General features: G+C 36.8%; 1 protein-coding gene across 42 annotated transcripts in view; it reads right to left on the bottom strand.

Moving 5' to 3' along the window:
• Nucleotides 1–17,782, bottom strand: part of Ppfia2 (PPFI scaffold protein A2) — a 474,268-nt gene that overhangs the window by 114,283 nt on the left and 342,203 nt on the right. For all 42 annotated transcript variants that reach the window (XM_087557891.1, XM_087557895.1, XM_087557873.1 and 39 more), the window contains 1 exon segment: nucleotides 9,873–9,989. In XM_087557891.1, the coding sequence (XP_087414017.1) occupies nucleotides 9,873–9,989 (117 nt within the window).

Here is a 17,782-nt window from a genome sequence, read left to right as displayed (position 1 = left end):
TGTGTGTGTTAGAAACTACTATGGTTTGATAGGCTTCTTCCTCCACCTTTAGTTTTAGTTAATACACTGCCTATTCCTTTCCTCAACTACCCTGTTTCTATTTCCACATAAATCATCAGTTCCCAGTATTCTCTCTGTATTAGTTTATATGTTCTGCTGTCATCTCTGGTTCTATTTTTCACATGGATTACAAGATCATAGACTCCCAAGTAGCTTCTTTACACATAATTTATTTTGGTTGAGCTTTCCTCTAGCCCCTATTTCCCAATCCCTGTCACTCTAGTACTATATGCTTGAACCTGTCTGCTCCTAGTACTCCCCATCTCTGTTTTCATTCCCCAAAATATTCTACTCTATTATCCTTCTCTAAATGTATCCCCTCTACCACCAATGGATTGTGTCTGTGTTCCTAAGTATTCGCATGTACTCCATTAGATACCCAAGACTGGAAAAAGTTCAAACTAGGCAAAACTCAAACATGGAGAAGGGAAGTAGTCCCAAAATCTGATGCCTTGCAACTAATATCTTCCCAGAAACAGAAAATTCCATTTTCTTCAATGCAGTGACATTGGTTATACAAACCAATAATCTGGGACAGAATCCATTCTTAGGTATAGTTGACCAAAACAAATTTAGCTCTCTCTCTGTTTCTCTCTCTCTCTCTCTCTCTCTCTCTCTCTCTCTCTCTCTCTCTCTCTCTGTTTCTCTCTGTCTCTGTCTCTGTCTCTGTCTCTCTCTCTCTCTGTGTATGTGTACATTTTTTAAAAGTTTATTCTTTTTTTCGAGAGAAAGAACGTGAAGCAGCAAAGGTAAAGAGGTGGTAAGGGGGTGGATGCCTCAACCTTATAGGGGAGGGGGAAGGATAGGGGACTTATGGACAGAAAAGCTGGAAAGAGAATAACATTTGAAATGTAAATAAAGAAATATATCCAATAAAAAAAGAGTTATTAGAAGATCTGGGAACAGTTGAGGCAGAGGAAGGAATATGATAAAATAGAAAAAGTATTAAAAAGACAAAAGTATTCTCCATTAGACTATATATGAAGGAAACAAAAGGAAAATAACAACAAAAAGAAAATGTACTGTAAGTACACATTACTGAAAGTTAAATAGATAAAATTATACTGAGTGATATCACTCAGACCCATGAAGATAAACAACATAATATGGAAGTTGTAGCTTCCAAGTAATTTATTAAATTATTTATAAAAATTACAATATTTCAAATTTCTACCAAATTTAAAAGCAAGAGTTTGTTTCTGTTAGTTTATTTTTGTTTGTATTGTTCCTTCTAATGAATTATAGTGTACCTAACTTTTATTCTCATAATATCTAAACTGCCATGTAAGTAAACTTACTATATCCAAAACGTTTGGATTGTTAAAAATGTGGCATATTATAGCATTTTAAATCAAACTTAACTAGGGAATTTCTGTTCAACTTTTTCATAATTAATGTTTATAAATATTAGAAGTTAAAATTAGTATACATCCCATATTAAATCTTGAAATAAACATTTTAAGCGATTTACATGAAAAACACACCTATAATGTTTAGAAATCTTGGATATTGTTTGCAAGGATAAAGACGGGAAATGACTAGGGTTAATATTTTATTATTTTATTTTATTTTTAATTAAAAAGTCACTAATGAAATTTCAGAAATGACTCTATGCTAAACTAAGAACTAAAGTAAGGCACTGGTTCTACCTTCTCAAATGTATCATTATTGAGTTTTTAGATGTGTATAAATTGTCCCTAAATGTGTTATGTGTTGCAGCCTTAGGTAACTCAATAATCAACATACCAACTAGGTTCCTGTCAGGATTACTGTTATTTGGATCAGTGGGTTCATTTTCATTTTGTTAAATATGAAGACACTTTTCCCATTTGGTTTTTTTCTGTTTTTTTTTCTTTTCATGAAACTCTGAGGTATTTTTATTTTCATTATTTCTAAAACTGGCTGATTGTGGACTCATCAAGAGGAAGCTACAAGAGTGACCAGATATACCAGCTTACTATTAATACTCCTAGGCATCTGTTTCTTAAGTGAGTCGAAGCAATTGTGTGTGCAAAGGACTGATGACAAATGTAAACCTACAAACATGAATTAAAGAGAAGAAAGTTTATCTTTTATCTGTATAAAATATTATTCCCATCAGGGAAGTGTGTATATGATTAAATATAAATAGAAAATTATGTATTCATAGAAACGTGATTTAGCATCAAAATAACCGTCAATGAAATCACCTACATTGGTATGGGCAAAGGCAAGCACTTTATTTATTTCTTGGCTAGATATATAGCCCACATTAGAGTAAGTAATGATCTGTTGTTTGGCTAAGAATTTGGGGATTTGAGGTACCAGCACGTGAGTCTAAATACTGGACCTCAGCTAACGTTGAGGAGTCACATACTATAACCAAACATTTGGAATGCCTCTTCCTTGTGAATTCAGTTCTGCATTAAAGACTATACACAGGAGAAGTTGCAAGCATTTTGTAAATACTCCCACATAAAATAAATTATCAGCTCTAGAAAAATAATAAGTATGTGTAGTTCTTAGAACAAGAACAAGAACACATTTACTAGCTTGGAGAAATGAGAAGATAGAATAGCTTCTGGATGTTGAACACTTTGGTCCACACAGGTCATTTTATTTCAGACACATTATCTGAAAAGAAAAATGACCAAGGTCTATGTACTAAAGAATGGGAAAGTGTCAGGTATATATTAACCTGTCGTGCAAATTATTTTGAAAATAATGTAATTGAGGAGCTTCTAAGCTTAAAACCCTTTCAACCTTTTCCATTGCAAAAAGAATAAAGTGAACTCTACAAGGGTCGGTAAGAATTTTGTTACCCTCACTATTCTCTTCAACCATTCCTGCTAACTTTTTGCACATTAGTATCTAATTATTTTGTAATTCTTCCATACCTACAATATAACAAAAAAAATCCACTCAGCACATTTGCACACCAAGTGCTTACTTTAAATACTAATTACTAAAATTTTCATATCTAATGCCTTATCTTTTTCTTAAACTCCAAAATAATATTTACTCAACTCCTAATACCGTTTGATTTTGCATTTTATCAGGTTTTTAATATGATGCTTACATGAATAATGCCCAAAATACGTTTTTACTAAATTTATCACAGGCACATGTCTTTTGAATTTTTACCACTACCATTCTACTGATCTGCATCTCTTAGTTTCCTAAGAGACAGGAGACCAAAAGAGGAAGCAGGCAATTGTGAAAGTGATTATCCCCAAGAGCAGCATGGCTGTTGTAGAAACTTGCAGATTAACTCCATCACTCTAGAAACAGTAACAAGATAAGCACTGTTGAGCCTGGCTTTAAACAAGGTAATTTGTAGTGTTCTGAAATTAGATTAGGTGAAAATATTCTTTGGGCCACACTAAATCTAAGAACACAAAGAAACCTTTAAAATGATTTCATCTAAACTTATTTCCTTGCTGCTTTTTTTTTCTTTTGTTCTGAAACATTTGACAATAATTCTCGGGCACTTGTGAGGAATGAAGTCCACTTTTGAGGGTACATCCAGTGAGGCTCTTTTGTTAACTAGTGGGTCAACTGAATTCTTGAAGTTCTGTTACAAAACATCCCCACATGGCTGGTGATTTACCCTGATGATGTAATTACAGTGACGTTATTACCCTGAACAAGACGTGGTATTTATCACACATTCCCCAGACTAAATTCTGTTTGCCTATGCTTCGATAGACTTCAAAAGCAACGATTAAATTATAATCCTATTATAAATTATTCATCAACGTATTACTATATATCAAAGGGCCATGCTATGAAAATAAAACCGGAAATGGATAATGAACAATGCTTTTCTGTATGAAACAACCACACATATTTAAACGATCAAACTGGACCTTATATTTTTTTCATTTTTTGTCCGATTAGCCCTTATCCGATAAAGATTTGGTCCAAGTGAAGCAGTTATTTAATTGTGGAAATCCAAACAGAAGTTTAATATAGTAGACTACAGTTTCCTTATTAAAATTCAAAATGAAAATAATGAACAAATCATATGTCTTATGTTTGCCCTCCTTAAGGTTGTCATTGCTGCGATGAAACACCATGACCGATCCATTTGGGAAGTAAAGGGCTTAGCTGGCTAATGCTTTCGAAATCGCTGCTCATCACTGAAGGAAGTTATGATGTGACGTCAAACAAGACTGAAACCCGGAGACAGGAAAGATCGCAGAGGCCAGGGAGGAGTCCTGCTTACTGGCTTGCTCAGCCTGCTTTCTTATAGAAGAACCCATAGTAGGCCCCTAAAGTGCTTCCATCAATCACTGATCAGGCCTACAGCCTGATTATGACGTCACTTTCTTTATTGAGGATCCCCTTTCTAAGACCATTGACCCATTCTCAAGGTGACACACAAATACCACTTTGAAGCGAAGACCTTTCCTTTATTGTTCATCCCCAAGATCAGATGTTGACGTAAACATCGGGATAAAATACAAACTTATTTTAAGTCTACAGCCTTAAAAATATCCAAACACTTTAAAAATTCAGTCTCTTTAAACAAAATCCATAGTCCTTTTAAAAATCCAAAGTCTGTCAGCTGTGGGCTCCTACAAAATTCATAATAAATTATTTCAGGAAGGAAGAGTGAAGGCGTTGTCACAATTAGATACAAATAAACTTTAAGAGTATAAATCACTCAATGTCAATACCAGGGATTCAGTCACAATTTTCTGGTCTCTTCCAAGGGCTTGGGTTCACTTCTCTGACTCTGTCCTTTGCAACATAGCTAGCTTATAATTTAGTCTGGGGTCAGTTTCACCCCATACGTGCCACTGTTCTTGGTAGTTGTCCCCTGGTGCTAGCCTCTCCAAAACGCTGAGGTCTTCTATCACAACTCGGCTGCTCTTTCACCAGTAGCTTCACTTGGATGCTCTTCACATTAGAAAACCTCAACTTTCTCCATGACCCTTCAATTCAAGCTTCCACTGCTACTCCTGCTTCAACTTCACCAATGCCCTACAGGGCTAAGCCTCAGTTGACCCCTTCATGTTTCCAAAACCCAGTAACACGGAGGAGACTATTACACGTAACCAAGTTTGGCTGCCAAAAGAAGAGAAGACCTTCGCCATCTCGGGAACATAGTTTTTGTGTACTGACTCAGGGAAACACTTCCTAGAAGATTTTGCCTCAATAATGGTCTCCGTTTAATCACTGCTAATTATTCAGCTCCAGATAACCAGCACAGATTATCACAGCAAAGCAATGGTGTTTCAGGTCCCTTGATGATCCCAGCTGATGTTTCATCGGCACCTAGCCAGACACCACAGACTCTTCATGCAAAGGCCCTGTGGAGTCTTTGCTCTCCTCTGACATTTTACAACAATATCTGTGTTGTTCTCCACATTCTTATCTTCTGTGTTTCCACAAAACAGCTCACCAAGCTTTGAACACCCAATGGCTTTACTATTCTAAAGTTCCAAGCCCTTCCATAATCCTTCCCAAAACACGTGGTCGTGTCTGTCACAGCATACCCCACTATCCTGGTCCTAGTTTCTCTCCTAGTTAAGGTTAATATTGCTGTGATCAAATACCATGATCAAAACAAAAGGCTTTCTTTTCTTTGGCTTGCATAGCATATCTTAATCCATCACTAAAATAATTCAGGAGGGTAACTCAAGCAGGGCCAGATCTTGGAGGCAGGAGCTAAGGCAGAGGACATCGGGGATGTTAGCTTTTACTGGCCTCCCTGGCTTGCTCACCATTGAATTGCTCACCATTGGTTTGCTCACCACGACTTTCTCAGCTTTTCCTTTTTTTTCTGTCTTTCTGTTCTGCCCACCTCCCCTCTCCCGCAGCTGCATTCATGTTCTCATTCTCATTAGGAAATAGAAGACTTCTAATAGATAACAAACAAACACAGAAAAATAAAATATAAATATCAGGAAGCAAAAAATGGAAAAAAAATGTATCATATCAATGTTGGACACAGCAACCCAACGAGAGGAAAGAGTCCCAAGAACAGGCAGAAGAGTCAGATTATGACTCATTGTTAATCAGGAATCCCATAAACATACTAAACTAACAGCTGTGATGAATACACAGAAGGTGCAGATACATGTAGGCCTGCTTTTGTCTTTGTAAGCTCACATGAGCCTTCCTTAGTTTATTTAGAGGATCTTGTTCTACTGTCCTATACCCCCTCTGACTCTTACCATCTTTCTACTTCATCTTCCTCAGGATTCCCTGGAGGATTTGATGATGACCTCCAACTTAGGCTCTCTGTATAATGTCTGCCATCCTTCTTTCTTACAGAACACAGGACCACCAGCCAAGGAATGACAAGGGCCCATTGTCATAATCATTAATTAAGAAAATGCCTTACAGTTTTATCTACAGCCTGACCTTATGAAGGCTTTCTTGTTTCAGATGATGTTAACTTGTTTCAATTTAACATAAAGTTATGTAGCACATGGTACCTACTGAAGGCTATTGAAGAGGCATTATAAACTATGATGCTACACTGTGAATCCCGAGCACATGGAAGTATTTCTTCAATTATTAAAATTTAAAAAAATGAATATATAATCACAGTGTTTAAAAAGTTTTATTTATATTTCTGCCAAAAGAATGGACAGTAGCACACAGATTTTCAAGTCCCCAGTTTCTCAGATTCTTCCATTTATATACCTGTAGTTCTGAGGTCCATTAGTTGTAGTCATGGTTTTTTTTGGTACATGGTGTATAAATTTATGCTTGAATTATTCAAGTGCTGATTTTTCTTTCCTTGTATCTCATTTCAATCTGGATAGGGCTTTGTAATACTTATACTTATCTCCTGTCTCAAGTTTGTGTAAACAATTCTTGCCATTTATTCTTTGCCTCATCAATAAATGCTGGTCAACCCATAGCTGGGCAAAAGAGAGAATAGGGTGTGACATCCACCAGGCAGAATGAGCGGGGGGGGAGGGGGGAGGAAGGGAGAGAGAGAGAGAGAGAGAGAGAGATATTCAGATCAACAAGGAAGATGAAGAAATAGGAACCATGAAGAAGACATCCAGAGAGAGATCATGAAAACACCTGAAGTCCAAAGAGCTAGATCAATAATAATAATATACAAATATCATGGGATAGAGCTGGGAGATCAATAATAATAACAAATATCATGGGATGGAGCTCGGAGGCAGCCAGATTAGCATAGAAAGTTAAGGTCAATTACTTAAGTGCTCAGCTACTGAGGTGCCGTTTTCAATAATTCTTGTTTACATTTGTGTTTGTTGAGGACTAGCATAAGGTAAAGAAATACAGCCACAAGACTAATTTATTGCTACATTTAAACTAAAGATATTTCATTTAGAGTTAGGAACTAAAACCAAGAGGAAGGATGACCGAAGTGCAGATGCTTCAGTCCTTCTTAGTTGGGGGACAAAAATATTCATAGGAGGAAATATGGTGACAAAATTTGGAGTAGAGACTGGAGAAAAGACCATCCAGAGACTGCCCCACCTGGGGATCCAACCCATATACATACAGCCACCAACCCAGACAACATTGCTGATGCTAAGAAGTGCATGCTGATAGAAGCCTGATATAGCTGTCTCCTGAGAGGATCTGCCAGAGCCTGATGAATACAGAGGTGGATACTCATAGCCAACCATTGAACTGAGAACAGGGTCCCCATTGAAGAAGTCAGAGAAAGGACTGAAGGAGCTGGAGGGGATTGCAACCCCAAAAGGACAACAACACCAACCAACCACAGCCCCTAGGGACTAAACCACCATTCAAAGAGTTCACATGGACAGACCCATGGCTCTAGCTGCACATGTAGTTTAGAGGATGGCCTTGTTGGGCACCAAAGGGAGGAGAAGCCCTTGGTTCTGCCAAGGCTGGAACCCCCAGTGTAGGGGAAGGGAGGTGGGAAGGGGTGGGTGGATGGGTCGAGGAATACCCTCATAGAAGAAGGGGAGGGGAAATGGGATGGGGGCTTATGGACAGGAAACCAGGAAGGGGATAATATTTAAATGTAAATAAATTTTTAAAAATCCATTTAAAAAATAGAGAGAAAAAAGAATTGTTTATCCCATTTCAGTAGATTTAATTTGAGAATTAATCTGATGAAAACTATATTTTGAGTAGAAAATTATATGGAGCTGTGTATTATCTAAATAAAGAGGAAGTCTTATGAAATTTGGATGATACATCATGAGACAATATTGTCACATGACAATTACAGCTTAGTTACACACTAGTAGCTGATGCACTGGCTGCATACTCTAGCTGGCATATGTTATCATTTATGTTATCTAGAACATCATTCGATGGTTGATGACAGTAGATGCATGCAGATACATATGTATATATGCGTGTTAAAAGTAGAAAAGTGTTTGAGTTATTTATTCCTGAAAAACTTATTTCATGTGTTTCTTCTATTTGGAGTCCAGCAGAACAAATGCCATTGTATATTATATATATATATGTGTGTGTGTGTGTGTGTGTGTGTGTGTGTGTGTGTGTGTGTGTGTAAAAATTATTATATACATTTGGTTTTCATAATCAAATCCATGTGACTATAATTTTTGAAGAAAGGTATATTTCTAATAGCATCATGTAAATGAATGAACAATGGCAAATTTTGTGTTTTTTTCCTTAATGTGCTTCTGAATGCAAATCCCTTGTTCTAAAGTGATGGGCAGTACACTGACTGACTTAACAGAAAGGAAAAGCAAGTGATGTGTTTATTTTATTCTCATATATAGCTTATGAAATTGTCATAAATTACTCACTATTAACATTCAGCTTAAGATTTCAACAAAAAACATGGAGTTTTTTAAAATGGTGGTTTTAAATAAAAACGTTGATGACAGTAGATGCATGCATGGTTCAGTTGTCAACTATCAGACGTTAAGGATGCCTTTGCAAACACTGTTGAGTAACTCAGTTTCCTTGGCAGTTGAAGAAAGGATGAAACACCCATTTATCCGCTCCAACAGCATCAGCGAGGAAGGGCTTGCCTTACCATTGAGTAGGAATCTAATGCTATTTGCTGTCATTCTGTCACTATTTCCTTAATCTCTGGGTTTTAAAACCTCTTGGCACTTGCAATTATGCCACTTTAACTACCTGATTCATGTGGTCCTAAGGAGCTTAATGTCCAAAAATAGAACGGGTTACAAGCAAACTAGTAGATTCCTGTGAGTTTTAATCCCAGTTTATGCAAATATTTAAATAATTTTCATCTAATTACAGGTCCACTTATTTATATTCTCTGTCTTATGCTTGAAACACAGAAACCATTTTTCAATAGTGGCCAAACAGACTACTGATATCCTTTACCTGTGTCAAAACTACATTGCAAAAAACAAAAAGTCCTCTTTCTAAAGGTGAATGAATGATTGGATGGATGAATGGAGTTCAGTGGCTTCCTGTATTTGATTTCACAATGTTTCATTATCAGAAGTATGACTAAGATTATTGAGGGGGAAAAAAGAAATCAACTGCTAAATCAAAAAAATTATTACCAAGAACATTTTTATTAATACTCTGTATGCAATAATACTTATAAACTTATAAACTTCAAAACAGTACCATACAAAATACTTTATATGTAGTTTAAATTGTACATTGTATGTACCTTGAGCATATAAATTAAATTGTACATATACTCAAATTAACAGCAACGAATAGAATGTCATATATATATATATACATACTACAAATCAAACACTAAAATTTAAAATAAAAAATGGAAGTAATTGATAAAAACCTCTCATTAGTTTACCATTGCATGATTTTATTTTTCAAATTCTTACCAAATGAATCAGCCAGTAGGCGCTTGCATTGAGAAGAGGTTATGTGTGCCGTACCTTTTCATGGACTTTCTGGCCTGGTTCCATCCCGTCAAGATGTTCTGACTCCGTGGACCCCTCACTCGATACCATTTTTCTTTGAATATGAACATTTTGCTCACGCAAGGCAACAATCTGCAAAATAAAAGGATACTTCCTTTAAAAGATAATTTTCGTTAATATGGCTCATGGCTAATGAAGGTGGAAATAGGATTGAAGTGCAAATATTAAATTTAGCTACATTATTATTTCAAAAATGCCGTTATATAATTTAGGTCATCATTTTAAATAACACTTTGGTAAATTCAAAACGTTTCTCTTTAAAATTTAAAGTTGCCGCAAATGTTACCTAAAGAATCTATTTTCCATTTGTAAATAGTCCCTAATGGCAAAATTAGCTTTTAATTTTGGTGTTACAACAATTCTTGCTGTGATTAATTTAAAAGTGTACAAGAAATATACATAAAATAGAGGCAGAAAAATAAATGATTATAGTTCCATTTATTTAATCTACAGAGATAGCCTGTAGCAAATCTGTGAGCAGGATTTACACGAATTTGTAGATGATCCATACTACTATATTTAAATCTGATTTACAGTGGTTATTTGGATGGTCATTTCTCTTCCATATTTACGTAATTGAAAAATAAATCAGCAGTAAATTCTCATGCTTTTCAGCTCAAATTTATGGCACGATATTCTCACAGAGAAATAGGTTCTCAAGCAACTCCAAATGTGATCCAAGTAATAAGCTGAGTATAAAATATTATTCTAATATTTTCAAATAATTTTTTACAATATAATTACTTACTATATAAAAATATATACATGATGGTAATAATAAAATTTAATGGAATCCCTTTTTATGATTAATCTATATGTTATACCTAGATCCAAAACAAATTCATTTCTGTGATATTTTGTATGTGATAAATACTGAATTGTACAAAAGAATTTCTAAATTAAGTTTGAGTAATTTATTTTATATTGTGTTATTCAATCTTGTGTCCTCAATTTATTTTCACACATTTAAACTTTTAACAAATTGTTTTTTTTTCTCTTTTTGTCTTTTTTTAAAATTTACTCTTTAATCTTTCTATATAGTCCAGACATTATCCCCATACCGGATGAACTTCCTAATGTTCCACATTCCATACCTCTTCCACTCCCCACCCCACCTGTCTCCAAGTCTCTCCAGAGTTAGGTGGACTTTCTCTGAGTCCAGCAGTCCTCATAAACAGCAGCTGTTTATGTGATGGGGGCCTCAAATCAGCTGGTGAATGTTGCCTGGTTGGTGATCCAGTGTCAGAGATCTCAGGAGTGTAGGTTAAATAGACTGCTGGTCCTCCTACAGGTTGCCCTCCTCCTCAGCTTCTTCCAGCTTTTCCCTAATTAAACCACAGCGGTCAGCAGCTTTTGTCCATTGGTTGGGTGTAAATATCTGCATCTGATTCAACTGCTTGTTGGGTCTTTTGGGGAGGCAGTTTGTAAGCACACCATAGCATCAGTAATAGTGTCAGGCCTTGAGCCTCCCTTTGAATTGGATCCCAATTTGGGCCTGTCACTGGACCTCATTTCCCTCAGGCTCCTCTCCATTTTTATCCCTGCAGTTCCTTCACATAGGAACAATTATGATTTAGAGTTTTTGACTGTAGAATCCCAACCCCATCCATCCACTTGATGCTCTTTATATTGGAGGTGGACCCTATAAGTTCTCTGTCCCCACTGTTGTGCATTTCATCTAAGATCCCTTCCTTTGAGTCCTGAGAGTCTCTCATCTCCCAGGTCTCTGGTAGGTTCTAGTGGGTCTCCCTACACCCTACCTCTGGATGTTGCCTGTTTCAGTTCTTTCTGCTGGACTTCAGGGCTTCAATCCTGTCCCTGCTCCCCATACATGATCACGTTCCCCTCTTCCCCTTGCTGTCGCCTCTCCCAGTCAGGTTCCTCCCCTGCACCCCACCTCCTGTGATTGCTTTCTTCTCCTGCCCAAGTGGGATTGAGGCATCCTCAGTTGGGCCCTTCAGCTTCTTAGCCTTCTTGAGTTCTGTGGATTGTATCCTGGGAATTCTATATTTTTTTGGTTAATAACTTATTAGTGAGTACATACCATGCATGTCCATTTGGATCTGAGTTACCTCACTCAGGATGATATTTTCTAGTTTCATCCATTTGCCTGCAAAACTCAGGATGTCCTTGTTCCTAATAGCTAAGTAATAGTCCATTGTGTAAATGAACCACATTTTCTGTATCCTTTCTTCTGTTTTGGGACATCTGAGTTGTTTCTGGATTCTGGCTATCACAAAAAAGGCTGCTATGAACATTGTGGAACACATACCCCTGTGGCATGGTGGGATATCTTTTGGGTATATGTTATCAATTCTTGATCTTAGAGCCTGAGCCATTAGAGTTCTGTTTAGGAAATTTCCCCCTGTACTAATGAATTCAAGGCTCTTTCTCACTTTCTCCTTCTGTTAGATTCAGCTGATCTGGTTTTATGTTTAGGTCTCTGATCCACTTAGACTTGAGCTTTGTGCAAGGTGACAAATATGGATCTAATTTCATTTTTGTACATACACACTGCCGGTTAGACCAGCACCAATTATTGAAGATGCTTTCCTTTTTTCCTTTGTATATATTTGGCTTCCTTGTCAAAGGTCAAGTGTGCATAAGTGTGTGGTTTTATTTCTGGGTCTTTAATTCTATTCCATTGATCGACATGTCTATCTCTGTACCAATACCATGCAGATTTTATCATTACTGCTCGGTACTAGAGCTTGAGGTCAAGGATGGTGATTTCCCCAGCAGTTCTTTTATTGTTAAGAATTGTTTTTGCTATTCTGCTTTTTTTCTTACTTTTCCAGAAGAATTTGAGATTTGCTGTTTCCATGTATTTGAAGAATTGTGTTGGGATTTTGATGGGGGGTTGCGTTAAATCTGTAGATTGTTTTTGGTAGGATGGTTATTTTTACTATGTTAATTCTGCCAATCCATGAGCATGGGAGATCTCTCCATTTTCTGAGATCTTCTTTGATTTCTTTTTTGAGAGACTTGATGTTCTTGTTACAAATCAAGTTATTTTAAATATCATTTTGTCTTCTTAGAATTCTTTCTATATATCTTATGAAAAGTGAGTACATATACTCTCTGACACTCCCTAAATTTCTCCTCAAATGGCTGGCTCTCAGCACCATGTTGTATTGTCTTGACTTGTCTCCTCTTCCTCTCTCTTCTCTTCCTCTTTCATTTTAGCTTTATTGTTCTTCTAAGTTCATTTGAGCTGCCACCATAAGTAAGGGCATGGGACCATTTACTGGAGCATGGACCTTATATTACTGGCAACATATTTAAAAGAATGGCTGGGGTGGGAGTGCTGGCTCAGGAAGACATAAACTCAATTCCAAGAACTCACATTGGGTTCTTCACAACAACCTATATCTCTAGTTCCAGGAATTTTGACCCCTTTTGTTGGCTTCTGGAGGTAAGTGGGAGGCATGTGATACACAAATTTAAATTCAAACCCTCACACTCATATAAAAATATATAAAACTTCACTTTTATGTTTGTGTATTTAGGCTAATTTCCATGTATTTATTAAGTCGTATAAATTCCAAATGTATCTTAAGGCTTAAAACAAAGAAAACTATATGAAAACATAAAGAACAAGTAAATAGATGAGTGAATTAATTTTCTGTTGTAAACATTTTTTAATTTGAAAACTACTATACACATGGATGTGATACTACATTCTTTTTAATTAATTACTTAATATTATATCCTGATCATAGACTTCACCTTTCTTCCCAAGCCCCTTCTCATTTAGCCTTTCCCTCCATCCCCTATCTTCATTTCCTCTGAGAGGGGGCAGTCAGATGCCCCTCACAGTATTATCCCATTCTGATGCATTAAGTCATTCCAGGACTAGGTTCATTTTGCCTCAGGCAAAGCAGCCCAGTTAGGATCCACAGGCAAGCAAAAGAGTCTGAGATAGCAACTGTTTCAGTTGGGGGACCCACTTGAAGGCCAAGCTGTGCATATGCTACATATATGTCAGGACAGATGGTGGGCTAGGCCCAACCCCTGTATGCTCTTTGGTTGGAGGTTCAGTCTCTGGGAGCCCCAAGAGTTCCTATAACCTCTGGATCCCTCAATCTTTCTTCCAACTCTTTCACAATATTACAAGTAGGTTCCTTGTAATATTTGACTATGAGCCTGTGTCTTTTTCAGTCAGCTGCTGTATGAAGCCACTGAGAGAACAGTTGTGTTAGGTTCCTGTCTGCAAGCATAATAGAGTATCATTAATAGTGTCAGGGATTGGCTGCTCACAAGATGGGTCTCTCATTGGGCCAGCCACTGGTTGTTCATTCCTTCAGTCTCTGATCCTTCGTCCTTTGCCCCTGTACTTCTTGTAGGCAGGACAAATTGTGAGTCGAAGGTTTGTGTGTGCGTAGGGTGACACTACTTTCAAATGTCATAAATTTCAAGTTTTTCACAAAATATATATAACTTTTGTTGCATGTAAGTCAACATTTTCAGCCACTACCATGACAATCACAATTTTTAAAAAAAATCAAGACTTTAAAACAAGACAAAGACAAGAATTTAAATAATTTCAGTCAGTAGTCTAAAATTTCATAATTTTATTCGGTTCTGTTTCTGCAAATAAAAAATTTCTGTAGAGGGCTATGGGAGTGACCTTTTGTCAAGTGATTTAATTATTGGAGTTAACAAGATGTCTCTTCCTTTTGCATTACAGAAAGCAAGATATTCTTTCCTACCAACTTAATTTTGGAGGCTAATGTGCCTTGAGGTGGGAGAACATTGCCTAAGGAATGCTTGTTGATTGAGATACTTCCTGCTTTTTTAAAGAAAACATTGCCCATTGCCTAAGAGTTGGACCTAATTGGTGACTAAGGAACCACCTGGAGACACACACTATATAATGAAAATCAGTCAATGCTCTCCAAACACTTTATGAGTCCTCTCACTCATAAAAGCACTGTTGGAAGGAACACTAAAGTAGGTCCATGCTACTCATTACTGAATAGCATCATCTTTTCCAGACACAATGAATCCAATGGGAGGAAGCACTTCTGTCGAACTCACTCCTTATCCAGTTCTTGACAAACTTCAGAAAGTGCAGACTACACACTAGGTGCAAAACACTTTGTTGAATTAATTTTTTAAATTAGGGATAATGGTATCATTAAATTTTAATAAATGATTAACATTGAGTTTTCTTAGTGAGAACTGAATACACACACACACACACACACACACACATATATATATGTATATATATATATATATACACACACACACACACACACACACACACACACACACACACATAGTCACAAAATGCAAAATGGCCAATCTTACATTAGAACAGAGGAAAGAAATTAAGATACCTAATGGTTTCAAGAATGAGCTGTGGTTATATAAGTACCTAACATGTGGGAATTTAGGTCCAGAAAAGTGATGGAGAAGGGTGAAACCTTGAAGTGCAGTTTAGAATAAAGCTTATACTATTGCAGATGAAACATTATGTCAAATTGTCAAGGGACCAAAAGAAGAGGGTGATAGGGAGCCTAGATTCTAATGATCACTTGAGTGGTCTGAATCACAATGCTGGTGTTAATGTCTTTGGTAAGGTAGTTTAAATAGTGAACTACATAAAAACGGGAAGCAATGTTTTGGAAGTAGAGGAAAGGCTGTGCTGATTTTAAGACAGCTGAATAGGATTCTATCCTTGTTTTTGTGCTTTGTGAAAAGAAGAAGTAAAGAATTTCCATGTTGGTATTTAATGGAAGAAATTTCCAAGCAAAGCATTCAATGTGTGGAATGGTTCTCCTTGACTGATTAAAGTAAAATGTCAGAATACAGAGATGCATTCCAAACTTATAACCCAACAGTAAGAAATAGAGTTGGAAGATTTTTAGTTTGACCAAGGCATCATAGCTATCCTGGACGCTCCAATCTAAATAGTCATTTGTGCACAGATCCAGTCTTGGAGAGCTGTCATGCAGTATTCACAGTTCCTGGAAAAGTCATAGAGATGATTGCCCTGTACCTTGATAATCCAGCCTTTATAGAACTGTGACAGGGTATGTATCCAAGATAACATCCCCACATAGAGATTTATTATTGTTTTTCTTACTGGGTTTGAATTTACACAGGGTCTTTTACTCTTTTATCTTGGAGTAGGAAATATTTGATCACCATGGCATTGTGGGTACACTTAACTTCTTTAATTTTATAGGCTCACAGCCAGAGTAAAATTTGCATTAGTATAAAATACATGTTTATGTCTCACATTTTCAATTATTAATGTATTTATTTTAGTATAGAGTCATATTGGATAGATTTTTTATTTTTATTATTTTAATTCTTCTCTTATACAATACATTACGACTGTATTTCACCAGCTCTTCATTCCTCCCAATCTTCTCTCACCTTTCCTCTACCCCATATCCACTCCTTCATTTCCCTCCCTACAACAGCAGGTCTCCCAGGGATTATCAACGGATCAACTGAAAGCATAACAAGATACAATAAGACTAGCATGGACTACTGTCATCTGAGAAGAGTGGTCCTCAATTAAGAAAATGCCTACAGATAATTCAGCATAAAAAAAATCAATTCTTCCTATAAAAAAAAAAAGAAAATGCCTTCCTAAAATCAGGCTATAGGGAAGCTTGTAATGAATAGTAATTGATGGGAGAGGCCCAGCACATTGTGGATTGTTCCTTCCCTGGGAAGACTTGTAGAGGGATTTTAATCCAGCAAAATGTCAAAGGGTTCCCATCCAAAGACCTTATATGATCCATCCAGAATATAGACATGCCATGAATTACGGTATAATCTGGCTAGAATACAGACAAACTGTTTGTATACATATTTAATTTCTATTAATGAGGTAAGGTTACTTTGTAGAGGGAAACAGCCATGTTTGAATATGGTTACTAATTGAGGGGCAGACAAAATGATGAGTCAGAAAGATTTGGTAGAATGAGTCAGAGATAAGATATACACAACTCACGCAGGAACATCACAGGAAAGAGAGACTATAAGAGTGAGAGAGAGAAAAAAAGTGGTGTGGTATGTGACTGGTATATTGTATGGTAGTTTACTGGCATAGTTTGTTACATAGACAGGTTGCAGAGAGAGCAAACTAGACATAGATGCAGACAGAATGAGCCAGAGAATGAGAAGGAGCCAGAATATTAGAACAGATCGCCAAAGTGAGCATAAGGTCAATGAGAGCAATTCAGGCAGAAGCAGAGAGAAGAAACTGGATTGAATCAGTCAGCTTGGAAGATTAGATTATATGGAGGCTAGAGGCTTCCAGGCCTAGGCCTAGGAATAATTAGAACAGAGAAGGAAATGTTCTAAGTTCAGCCCAAGTCATAGTCACATAGCTTCATTATGACTCTTATCTCATCCCTTCTTCTGAGGAAATAAAAGCTTCATTTACAAAGGCTAAGCAAGCCATGTGGTGCAAGCCAGTACACAACACCCCTCCATAGACTCTGTATCAGCTCCTGCATTCAGATTTCTTCCCTGTTTGAGTGTCTGTCCTGATTTCTTTCTATGATAAACAGTATTGTGAAATTGTAAGCTAAATTAAGCTAAGTAAACTCTTTTTTTTTCTCCAACTTGCTCTTTGGTCATGGAGTTCCATTGTATTAATAATAACCTAAACTAGGACAAGGGCCCCATAAAACCTAAGCAGGCCTCCAAATAACTAGATAGCTCAGGATGTTTAAACTCCTAACCCTCTTGCTTAGAGCTTAGAGCTGAGGTTTGCACTATGCACCATCATGCCCAGTCTTACCTGGCAGTGGAAATCTAATCCTGGGCATTGGGTATGTTAGGCAGAACATTATACCAACTCATTCTCATCTCTTCATCCATATACAGTTTACATG

The sequence above is a fragment of the Rattus norvegicus genome, chromosome 7, assembly GCF_021556685.1.
Source record: "Rattus norvegicus strain SHRSP/BbbUtx chromosome 7, alternate assembly SHRSP_T2T, whole genome shotgun sequence".
In the NCBI taxonomy this organism is placed as follows: Eukaryota; Metazoa; Chordata; class Mammalia; order Rodentia; family Muridae; genus Rattus; species Rattus norvegicus.
The sequence above is the reverse complement of the archived record's forward strand: the minus strand, read 5'-3'. Positions and strand labels throughout refer to the sequence as shown.